Consider the following 12,022-nt stretch of genomic DNA (forward strand, 5'->3'; position numbering starts at 1 on the left):
GCCCCCCACGACCTCTGACACGCCCCGCCCTGGCCCCCCAGGACCCCTGACACCATCGCCCGGGCGCCCTGGAACCCCTGACACGCCCGCCCTGGCCCCCCGGGACCCCTGACACCCCCCGCCCAGGTGTCCCTGGACCCCTGACACCCCCTGGTGCCCCTGACACCCCCACCCCCCCCCAGGACCCCTGACATCCCCTCAGCCCCCTGGGACCCCTGACACCCTCCCTGCCCTGGCCCCCCAGGACCCCTGACACCTCCTGGTGTCCCTGACACCCCCGGGCCCCCCAGGACCCCTGACACCCCCCCAGCCCCCCGGGACCCCTGACAACCCCTGCCCAGGTGTCCCTGGATTCCTGACACCCCCTGGTGCCCCTGACACTCCGGGGGCCCCCAGGACCCCTGACACCCCCCCAGCCCCCCGGGACCCCTGACAACCCCCGCCCAGGTGTCCCTGGACCCCTGACACCCCCTGGAACCCCTGACACACCCGCCCTGGCCCCCCGGGACCCCTGACACCCCCCGCCTGGGCGCCCCGGGACCCCTGGGACCCCTGAAATGCCCCCTCCAGTGCCCCAGGACCCCCAGCCTGGCATCCAGCCACATCCAGTTCCCATGACTTTACTCCCATCGCAGTGCGAAGCTTACATACGGCAGTCGTGGGGACCCTCAGCCTCCCCGAGAAGACGGGCCGACCCTGCAATGTGGGGGGATGCCCACCTGAGGGGCCTGCCGGCGGGGAGGAGCTGGGGGACAAGGCGTGGTCGTGCGTGTGTCCGGCTGGCCTCCCTGTGGCCTCTGCCACCTCCCGTGGCCAGTTCTGCCTGGTGTAGTCGTCAGAGCCTTGAAACACTTCCCTTCCCTGCCTGGAACCCTCCAGGGCCTTCCAGCCCCACAGGGAAACTCCTTTCCGTTGGAAGCAGCCTCTGCTGGTTGCCCCCGCCCCCCTGCACGCCCCCAGCCCAGCCCCCCAACCCAGCAGCACCCCCTTTCCTCCATTCAGCATTTGCCTCCTCCCTGAGCCCCTCTTCAGGGGAGCCTTGCTCTGTCTGCACAGGGTGGACCCCACGGTGGCCGCAATGGCCACAGCTCAGAGACGTCACCCCTGGGGCACTTGTGGGGAGGACTGGGCCTTCACTTCCACGGGCGCAGCTGTGCCTGCACACAGGCTTGGGCTCCTTGACGGGGACGGGGTGCTGACCGCCCCACCTCCTGCTCGGGGACCCAGTCACCAAAGCTGGACTGTGTCCCCTCTGACCCGCAGCCAAAAGCACCGAGCTGCCCCACCTCCCCTGGGCTTGGCCCCGCGTGGTCTGCGCTCCCCCAGCCTCCACCCTGCCCTCTCCCGCGACGGCCCCTCGTTCCTGCCTTACGGCCTGCGGCCTGGCTTCCCTCGGCCCGAATGCTGGAGCTTTTCGAGGCTGAGTGTTTGTTTTTTATCGTTGCCCAAGCCGCGCTCGGGAAGCTCAGCCCCGCGGGAGCAGGAACCCTCACGGTCCGTCCACGTCCCCTGCCCGCCCTGTGTCCAGAACAGTCTTGGGCGCAGGACGTGGCTGTCGGCCTGCTCCCCCTCCCCGCCGGCCACTGCCCGCTGTGACCCAGGGTGGAAGCGGGTCGAACCCATTTCTGTGCTCCCAGCGCCCAGGACTGCCTGGCCAGGTGCTCAGGAGAGTCTGTTCAACAAAACCGGTCGGGGCCCGAATGTGTCAGGCCCGATGAGGTGCTTCTCCCATGGCTGGAGGGACTCGGGAAGGATGAGGCACCGCCACCCGGGGCATCGGGCCCTCCCACCGCTGCTCTGCTCCGTCCGGCCCCGGGAGACGCGCAGCAGCGTCGGGCTCGGAGCATCAGGCCCCAGAGTCCTTTGCGGCCGCGGCGGCCAGTCGGCCCTCTGATGTCCAACCGCCGACGATCGAGGCAGAGAGAGGCCCCCTCAGAGACAAGCCAGATGGCACTTCAGACACCAAGAAAGAAGAGAACGAGGCAGAATTCAAACCGGGGACCGCCGACCGGCAGGGCCACGCAGGGCAGCACCAGGGCCAGTCAGGAGGCACAGGGACCGGAGAACCGGGTTCACGGGAAGGAGCAGGTGGGCCGGCACGGACAGGCCCAGGATTGGCGACTCGGAATGACTTCAGCAGGCTCTGGGCCGCAGAGGTCCTGCGGGGACCAGGGAAGGGGGTGGTGGCCCAGAGCGTAGGGGCCCCACACGGAGGCGGTTGGGGGCTGGGCTCCAGAATGCTTGGTCTGCACGTGAGAGCGTGCTCGCGGGCGAGCCCTTCACCATCTCCAGGAACTGGCTGGTCCCGGGAGGGCAGTCTGTGTGTCCAGGGGTGAGGCCGGCCGCCCCCCGGGAAGGAAGCAGGCAGCCCTCAGCTCCGTGCACCCCCACCCCTGTGCACAGCTCGAGGACAGACCAGCCCTCTGGGAGGTCAGGGCCGGCTGGCACCAGCCCCCCCAGGTCAAGAGGTGAACGTACCTGACCCCTCGCACTGGGTGGGCACCCCTCCTGTCTCTCACCCCCCTTCTTGACCAGTTGGTCCCTTTGCACGAAAAGACGGCCACTCATCATAAGATCGATGAAGTTCCCATCATGAAATTTCTGGATCCCAGACACCAGCTAACGTCTTCCCTGCTTCCCCTTAAGGAGCTGGGCTCCTGATTTACGCTGGTGAGGCTTTGTGTCGCCTGCCCCCTGCCCCAAGTTATAACGCACATGATGAGTATCCTGAGTCGTCTCTGGGCTCTTCTGGCTGAGCTTTAAAAGAACTTAAAGAGGCACTTCCTGTTCCTTCATCAACCCAGCGGGGTGTGACCTGTGTTCGAGACCTGAGAAAGAGCCTCAGCCAACGCGGACTTACCAAATCTCCCCGGGGGACAGACTGCCCGGGGTGGGGTGGGGGGACGGCTCATGTTGGGGCAGGGAAGGCTCTGTCCCGGCTCCTGCGTGGGGTTACACAGGGTTACGGCCACGCCGAGACCCCCCTCCACCTAAGACGGATGGAACGAAAGGCCCTTTCGCCATCTGTGACGGGCCCAGCCCCACCCCACACCACAGGGAGACAATTCGGGGCGAGGGGCACCCTGGAAGGTGGGTCTGGGCAGGCACTTGGGTCACCCAGACGTCCCTGGGTCCCACATACTCGTGCAGCGACTCCAGCTCTCGCCGACCCGGGGTCAGACCCGGCCCCCCTGCTTGTCGAGCGGGACTTCCACCCTGCGGGCCCCCCCTCACCTCGCCAGGGGCGGCTCCTCGGACCCCAGGGTCCTCTTGTCCAACGACCGGCCAGCCCCGCAGCTGGGGCCGTCTCCTGCCCGTGCCAGCCCTTCCTTAGGCAGGACCAGGTCAAGGAGAGCTCTGGGGGCAGGAGCTGGCCACCTGGCGGGGGCGGGGCTTGGGGGCTTGGTCGCCGCCACCTGCGGCTCAGGCTGGGCGCGTGCACCCGCGGGGGGCATCCCTGCCTCTCTGCACCGCCGCGAGCCGGCCTCGGGCTGTCACTCTCATTCAGGCCCCGGCCGGCGGCCGTCTTCCTTCCTCCAAACAGACATGGGGCCATCCCACCCACGCGCGGAGCCCCGGACGTGCCCCACGGCTCCCTCTTCTCCACAGGACGCGGGGGGCCCTCCGGTCTCTCCAGCCGCTGGTCTAGACTCACCTTCCACCGACCCGCCTCGCCACCCCCGCCTTCCCGTGTCCTCACAGCTGCCCGCCTTGGCCCGAGCGGCCCCTGTTCTCACTCTCCACCCTCCGCTCCTGCCGCTGCCTCCGACGGCGACGTCCTTCCCTTGCCTCGCTCCTTGCCGAACTCCTATTTAAACAGCACGGCCTGGCTCAAGTACCCACCCTCCTGCACACCCTCCCCACCGTCTCGAAGGCCGCCACACCTTTCCTGGAGATGCCGGACGTCTCCACGCGGCCCTGCACTCGCCGGGGACGTCCCGGCTCACTGTGGACGTGAGCGAGCCCCCGAGAGCAAGACACGTCCGATTCGTAACCTGGCCCGGAGCCCGGCACTCAGCAGGTGCACAAGCGTTTCTTCAGTTCGGGTCTGTAGACTACGAACCACTTAAAAACACAACAGCTAAGGCTCTTTTAGGAAAGAGGGTTCTTGCGGGTGGAAACAAAGCACAGCCCCCACCTGCTCCTCCCGCCCCCCCCCCCCCCCCCCATGGAGACTGCCCGCAACTCGCCCCGTTCCCGGCTACTCTGCAAACCGAGTGAGCGAGACCCGGAGGCTGGCTGGACGCGTACCGCTTTATTGATAACACACAAATGAGGCACGCCGGAGGGCGCCAGTCCGTGCGCTACACCGTGTAAAACAGTAGAAAAATCAGTTAGTAAAGCAGAAAATTCAAGTGATTTACTACAATATGGAGCAAACGGCCTGAAAACTGGTATCTCCATTGGCAGTTTCCACTGGTAAAAGTTCTTACTTCATGAATTAAATACATTGAGAAATACAGTGAAAATCTATTTACAATCATTTAAAATGGGCACCGGTGACATATTTAATTAAAAAAAAATCTTTGATGCTTCTAGTTTGTTTTTTTCAAAGAGAATTTTAAATATGACTTTAGCTTTTTTTTTAAAAAATACAGTAGGAAATAGTTACAATCTTAATATGAAAACATTTTACAACTTATAGCCGTGGTCAATTAATGCAAAAGTTGGTGTTAAAATTTAAAGTCACTGCGTCCCTTCTCACTAGAAATCAAATACAAAGATTATTTCATTAAAAACACCTTTGGTCCCTAAGAATCACGATCTGACGATCCCATGTTGAAAATACCTTGCATGGCGACAGCTCGGAACGCCTGGGGACACGTGCCCGCTGCAGGAAAGGGGACTTTTTCTGGAAGATCGCAGCTGGAACTGTTTCACAAAAGATGGGGCGGCGGAATCGAGGGAGCCCGGCGGCCCCCGGGGCGCAGCCACCTGCCTTCACCCTGGACACGCCGCCTGGGGGCGCTCGCGGGAGAGGCTGAGCCCGCCTCTGGGCACGCTGTGTCGTTCACCGTCACGTCTTCACAGTATCAACCCGGCCCGCCACGGGGACAGCAAGCAGCCAGCAATGACAACAGGAACAAAGAGTAATTGCGCTCTTTAAAACGACACGACAGACTTAAAATTTTTCCCATTAAAAAATTATGTTAGAAAAAAAAAAAAGAGGGCAGCCACAGTGGGCCATGTGAGCGATGCCGCCTTGCCCCTCGGCAGGTCCTGTCACACGCCTCGGCCAGCAGACCGAGTGCACGGCCAGGTGTGTGGCCAAGATGAGGCTTCCAGCCAGAGGGCACATGGGGACGGTCGCCATTCCCTTCTGGACAGAAAAGATGTGACCACAGACAAATGGGTCCTGCCCGAGACACCCATGCTGCCCCCAGGTTGATCCCCTTGCAAAGCTGCACACAGGTTCCAGACTGTGGCTGTGCGTGAACAAGTCTGAGTCTCCTTCCTGGGCGCGGCCTTCAGGCCTGAGGGCACAGACCCTCCAAACAGACTGGACAAAAGGTAAATGCGCAAACCATTCGGGTGGTTTGTTGAAACACATGGGGGGAGATCAGGCTTGGCAACACAGAGGTGTGCTGATGAACGGGATGGCGGGGGGGGGGGGGGGGGGCCGGGACAGGTTCACACCACGGTGTGAAAGGTCACCCAGAGAAGACTCCAGAAAGCTCCACGGCCATCTGGACCGCTCCCCAGACCCACACTGGTTACCCTGTGGTGGAACCTTCCGGACGGCCGGCAAGGGTGTGGCCAGCTTGCAGGGCCTTGCCCAACCCTCTACGGACTCTGAACAAAGGAAAAGTGACCTTCCCACCTGTGCCCACACCAGGTGACCATTTTCTGCCCACCTGTGCCCACGCTGAGGTGACCATTTGCTTCTGTGCAAAAGGCTGCTGGGTGACTTTCAAACGTTACAAACACAGAAGGCGGGAGGGGATTTTGAAGGTGGATGACATGTGACCAGAGGCAGCGCCTGGAGACTGATGGTGTGGCTTCAAGTGCTAATGGAAGTGGCCCGTCACCCGCAGAGCTGGCCCCATCTGCGAGCCCCCCGCGTGCCTCCCACTTTGGGTCAGGGCCCCGTCACGGTCTGGCCATCACTCCATGAACGGGACCGTCTGTTACGGCTCGGGTGACGTCTCCAGTGGGACGTGACCGGCACCCATGCAGCGAGGGACCCTCAGCCCGCTGCACACGTCACCTCGCCGGGCAGGCCCGAGCCCTGGGGTGCTTGGGGAAGGTGGTAAAATGACATCGCTGTCAGGATTCTGACAAGATGGCTAATGTGTGTCTAATATATACAGACATAAATTAAAAACTCTATTTATTGAACATATACAAATAAATAACTTAATTTGAAGCAAATCCCTTCACCTAACTTTCTGACCAAATCTAAAGACATCGAGGGGAACGCACAGCAAAGGAGCCCAATGTCAGCAGACTTGCTCTCCGCGCGACCCCCACAAGTGGCTCCGCGGGACGCAGGACCCGCCTGAGCCTGTTGGCCCCTTTAAAGGGTTCGTGGCTGTGAAAGCGAATTTAAAACCTGGCGTTTTAGACACCAGTTTTGTTCGTCAGGAGCGTGAGGACCAGGGTCCGAGTCCTAGTCCGGGCTCTGGCTCCAACGGGCTGTGTCCTCGGGCAAACTCATGGGGATGAGGGTTAGCACCGCCTGGGGTCTCCCTGGCTGTGCTGTCCGTGGTCGGGCGCCCAGGCTGCACACTTTCCCTCCTGATGGCCCTAACCCGGCAGCTGTCTCGGGCAAAGTCGGCTGTCAAGCAGAGAGGCCCCAGCGCCTTATGCTGAGAAACGTTACTGGACCGGAAGGCAGCAAAAATCTACGGTGGGTCAAACCTTTTGCTTTTACAGAAACTCAGTTTCATAGAAAGAAGGCAAGGCGGTCCAGCTTCCCACACGGATGACAGCAGTGCTGGGAAGACGGGCCCTGAGGTCTTGGGGCATTCCCCCTCGATGTCCCAGGGGGTCGAATGGGCTGGGTGCTGGGGAGATAGGTCTCCACCTGCTAACGGGTGACGGGGGCCCTGAGGGACAGGCCAGGCGACAGCCGGGTCTCCGCTCGGGCCCAGCTCCACAGCTCACACTCCCTGCTGTAAACTGTCTCGCTAAGGTCACAGGCAGCCTCAGGACCCCTAAGAAGAAAGGGCGGTGGGAGCCGGGGCGGAGCCCAGGACAGGCTATGCGGGCGCCTGGGGGAAAAGCAGGGCAGACCGCTTCTTGTCTGCGGTTCCCGCATTTGGCGGGGAACCCGCGGCGGATGGAAGCCTTGCTCCGCCGCGGCTCCACATGGTGCAGGAAACGACCTCCACGCATGTGTGACGCGTGCCCCCGAATCTGTCTGCAGAGGGGTCCTGGGGTGACCACTTTTATTCCATCGGTAGCTGCACCCCCCCATTACTGAGGATTCCTGAGAGGGTCCCTCTGGAGACACAGCAGATTACCTGGCTCTGAGAAACGCCACACGGGTGCAGGGACCCGACCCCGGCCCGCGGGCCTGGGAGCAGCCCAGTGCCCCCGCGCTCCGGGTCTGCGTGCGGGAGGCAGGGCTGTGCTCTCGTCCTGCACGAGGATGCTCTGGTTCTGTGGCCGGGCGGCTTCCAGAACCTGCTTCTCTCACGGGACTGGCCCGTCTGTAAGTGGAGGTTTCACTGTAATCTCGCGAGGCACCTGCGGGCTCTGAGTGGCAGGCAGGGTCGGGGACAGCGGGGAAGGGGACAAGGACACACATTGGTGAGCAGCAGAGACATTCCGCTGCCTTTCAAAAGCAGTACAAATAATTAATAAAATATGGTACAGAACCTCTGAAGAACCCTTAGAGCTAAGTGCAACACATGATAAAAGGAGAATTTTTTTAAGGTTTAAAAAGAATGGCAGCTTTTCACGTCACGGTGACAAAAGCCTTTGTCCAGAAAAAAGACGGTAAAAGGGGAAAGATGCTTCACAGCACAGGTGCCTCACGTGCCCGCCTCCAGTGACGAGGGGGACGGGCGCGTGGGGAGGGACGCGGAGACCCCGGCCTCTGGGCAGACGGGCAGGGCGGTGCCCCTGCCCATGCCGGCCGCGCTCACCCGCGAGGGCCCGGGTCTGGGCCTGGGGGGGGGCTGCGGGGCCGGCGCTCCCGGAACCCGGGAAAGGGGTGCAGCTCCCCGTTCGCCACGGGGCTCCTTCCCGTCCTCTCTGCTCTTTGGCAAGTGGAGGCGGAAGCCAAAGTGTTACCAGGAAGTCTCTTTAAGGGGGACGTGAACAGTAGCGAGAGTGCGCGCGGGCGGGCGTGGGCGCTGGCGTCGGAGCTCGGTCACAAACCCTCGCGTCCTGTGCCGCGGCCACGCGGGCGGGGCGTCCTGCCGTGCTCTACGTCCCGTTCTTCAGCTCCCACTCCTAAGTGTCACGAGAGGAAGGCATAGGTCACGGTGGCCGGGGGGCCAGGAGGCAGGGCTGCGCCCCGGGGACGCGGGCCGCCTGCAGCGTGGGGACCGGCACAGCGGGGAGAATGGCCGTCCCACCCGGGAGACAGACCCACGCGAGGGGCCGCTGGGAGGTGCAGGGAGAGGGCGTGTGTGGGCGCGGGGCCGGGGGCCGAGCGGGGCGGCCGCGCTCCATCCCCCACGCCCCGGGGGGCAGCGCTGGCCGACGTGCACGCCCGACTCCTGCTGGACTAACGGGGCTTGTTCACTGCGCACCTGCGCACATCGCATGAAACGGGGGGGGATTTCTCACCTTTTCTGGGGTCAAAAGTCGAAGCTTAGTTACAGTTAAAAGCACAGCTTTGGCCAACGTGCCGGAAACAGAAGCAAAACCGAGCCGCCCTCACGCCCAGGAAACCACGTGTGGGCACGGTCAGGCAGGCTGTGCAGACAGAGGACCGGCCTCCAGTGCGGCCTCCCTCGGCCCTTCTGCTGCTTCCCCGAGACGGCCACGTGGGCAGGTGTCCACCGTGAAAGCCAGGAGGCCGCGTCCCCCACCCCCCACCACCGCGGCTCATGATGTGCCCCGGGGCCGTGCAGGGTTTAGAGAGAAGACGGGTGTGCGTGTTGTCCACAGAAGCTGCCACGTGTCTCCCCGACAAGTTTAGCAAAGGTAATGCAATCGCCAGGCGTGGGTCACAGTGGCCAAAGCCAGGAGGGACAGAGAGAGCTGCACGAACACACCGAAGCAGGCCAAGGTGGGAAGGGAGACCACAGCCCTGCAGGCCCTGGCTGGAGAGTCTGCGGAGAGGTCGGGCGCCACCGTGAAGCAGCCCGGCACCCGGCACCTCCGGAAGGGTTTGCCTGTGGAGGCTCCAAAGGCACGCTGGGGCCATGGCACCAGGCTTCCAGAACACCCCTCAGCGTGCAGGTTTCCTGACGGAGCCGGGGGAGCACCGGGCCTGGAGCTGAAAGCCCGTGTGACAGGTGCCTCCCACCATCTGGGTTCCCATCGGGACCCGGAAGTCACTTAAGGGATGCCTTCTGGGCTAACCCCTCCCCTGCCCAGAACGAGCCGACGGTCCTGGTCCTCAGAAAGGGGCTGGGGTGGGCCCCTGAGAGCACGCGTGTGATACCCCTAAGTGTGGATTACTGTTCCCAAAGCCCCTGGCCCTGACCCCAGCCATGAGGCCCCTGTCGCCTCCCAGGGATCCCGGCAAACCCCTGTGCGACCCCCCCCACCCCCCCAGTGAGGGACCCGCAAGCAGGGACAGCGGCTCCCCTCTGTGGGCCTGGGCTGGCCTCAGTGCTGCCACCCATCTGAACCGGCCGAGGTCATGGAGAAGCGGCAGGAGCTGCCGTCCCCAAGCCGGGGGGCCGCCGGGCACCCCCAGGGCATACAGCTGGATGGGGGGCTGCCGCGGCTCAGTGGTAAATCTGATTTCTTCCACAGGAGACAAAATAGCTGCTACACTCTTACCGCACGGCTCATCTACAAACAATTAGCGGGACCGGGGGGGGGGGGGGGGGGGGGTGCGGCTCTGTGCACTCCCCAGGGGGGCTAACGGGCACCCGGCAGGGGCACCTCTCAGCGGTCAAGGGTGTGCCAGGAAGGACGTGCCCGCAGCCACAGCCGCCAGCACCCACCGTGGGCACCCAGAGGGCCGCTCTCACCCACCCACAGCCACCACTCAGGGGACACTGCATCTCTAGCCAGGTCGGGCGGGTTCTGACGGCGACGAAGGGCCCAGAGGCGGCAAAGGGAGGCTGCCCGCCTCCACACGCGTCAGAGCAAATTACATGCATCTGATGAATTAAGGTAATTACTCCCAGCCCGACTTCTCTGCATGCCACGCTTGCGGTCACCGCAGTCAAGAACCGTTCACTTTGACAAACTATAACGGATTTAACATTTTCTGAGGGTTTTCGGTCTAGCATCCCAGCTTGTCAGGGCCGATCCCAGGCAGGAGACTGGAGAGCGCAGGTGGGCACAGGGGTTCACCCTGTGCCCCCAGCACCACCGGCAAGGCAGTGGGGCAGCCTGGACTCTGAGAACCAGAGGTCACGTGGTCCAGTCCCCACCCCAGGCCCGCCCAGAGCCACAGTTGCTAGGGACACCAGCTGGTCGGTGCCCTGAGCTAGGTTCTGGGGCTCTTGGCCTTTGAAAAGGAGGAGGACCCTGAACGAGGCCCTGGCTGTGGGGATAACGGCGAGGCCCTTGGAGCACCCCCCCCCCCACCCCGACCTGTCCCTCCCATGGCAGCCAGCACACCCTGGGGCGGGTGCCCCCGCACACGGGAGGGCGGAGCTCACCTTGGCCTTCCGCAGCACATGCCCGCGGCAGGGGGAGCTCCCGGCAGGCTGGCTCTTCCGCAGCACGGCCGCGCTGTTCACCGGCACCGGGCCCTCGGCATCGCTGGTCTCGCAGCTGGACATGGGTGAGCTCTCCAGAGTCCGATGCCTAAAAACTGGAGACTGTCAACACAGAGAGAAGGCCCCTCATGAGGTATGGTTTCCAGGCCATCAGCATTTTCCAGCAGGAGAATCATTCATTTAAGTTTGTTAACATTTATTTGTTTTTGAGAGACAGAGAGAGAGAGAGAGAGAGAGAGAGAGAGAGAGAGACAGAGCACAAGTGGGGGAGGGGCAGAGAGAGACGGAGACACGGAATCCGAAGCAGGCTCCAAGCTCTGAGCTGTCAGCACAGAGCCCGACACGGGGCTTGAACACACGAACGGTGAGATCACGGCCTGAGCCAAAGTCAGATGCTCAACTGACTGAGCCACCCGGGCACCCCGAGAATTGTTCATTTTAAAGAAAACACATGGGTTTTGGAAACAGGCAGAGACAACAATGACAATGTCCCTGCATGGTTAGCACCCGGCTCTGAGAGCACCTTTGAAACACCATTTCAGACGGGACGACTGGTCGAGTTGAGCAGCTGTCCATTTGCACGGTGCTTTGTACCTTCAGAGAGCTCTGTGTGCCACCAGGCAGTGAAAGTCACTGTGACCGTGGCTGGTGGCAACGCAGAGCTCCCTGGAGTGACCCCAGCCCGGATAATCCTGCAGCCCATACAGCTCGTGGACACCAAAGGAAGACGTCTTCTGAAAGGCTTAGCGTGTGACCAAATGTGCCTACAATTGGCAGCACCCCACCCCTCCCCCCCACGAGGACACAGGCTGCTCCCTGGGGAAGAGGACTGGTGGGGAGCAGTGCCCACCCCGATGGGGGCCCAGGACCAAGCTCCCCATCATGGCGGCATAACACATGGTCGCATCTGGTTGGCTCATACGGCACGCCACTGAGTAGAACACTGCTTCAATCACCACTCAGTTGGGTCACTTGGAACCCCCCACGGGGGCGGCTGGCCCTGGATGCCAAGCAGCTAGCTGTAGCCATGTTCCGGTTCACTTGGACATGCTTTTCAAAGGCCATGCTGGCCAGGAGGGAGTGGGGGACAGAATGGTTGGTAAGGAGAGAGTATCACCATCTCTCCCTGGGAGAGGCCAATCTGGGTCCGTAAGGCAGCCCGTGATGTTCCTCTGAGACATCTGTCCCATGAGCCGCATTCCCAGGACAAGGTCCGGGCG

The 12,022-nt window shown here is 62.6% G+C and overlaps 1 protein-coding gene across 6 annotated transcripts in view; it reads right to left on the reverse strand.

Annotated features, from left to right (window-relative positions):
* Positions 1 to 4,240: 4,240 nt before the first annotated feature.
* AFAP1 (actin filament associated protein 1) overlaps positions 4,241 to 12,022 on the reverse strand; it is a 148,430-nt gene continuing 140,648 nt past the window's right edge. For all 6 annotated transcript variants that reach the window (XM_047847311.1, XM_047847309.1, XM_047847313.1 and 3 more), the window contains 2 exons: positions 10,743 to 10,904; positions 4,241 to 8,403 (listed from right to left, as the gene is read on the reverse strand). In XM_047847311.1, coding sequence (XP_047703267.1) covers positions 8,377 to 8,403; positions 10,743 to 10,904 — 189 coding nt within the window. In that variant the 3' untranslated portion in view covers positions 4,241 to 8,376. The remainder of the gene's footprint in view (positions 8,404 to 10,742; positions 10,905 to 12,022) is intronic.

Source organism: Prionailurus viverrinus, unplaced genomic scaffold, assembly GCF_022837055.1.
Source record: "Prionailurus viverrinus isolate Anna unplaced genomic scaffold, UM_Priviv_1.0 scaffold_45, whole genome shotgun sequence".
NCBI classification, from domain to species: domain Eukaryota; kingdom Metazoa; phylum Chordata; class Mammalia; order Carnivora; family Felidae; genus Prionailurus; species Prionailurus viverrinus.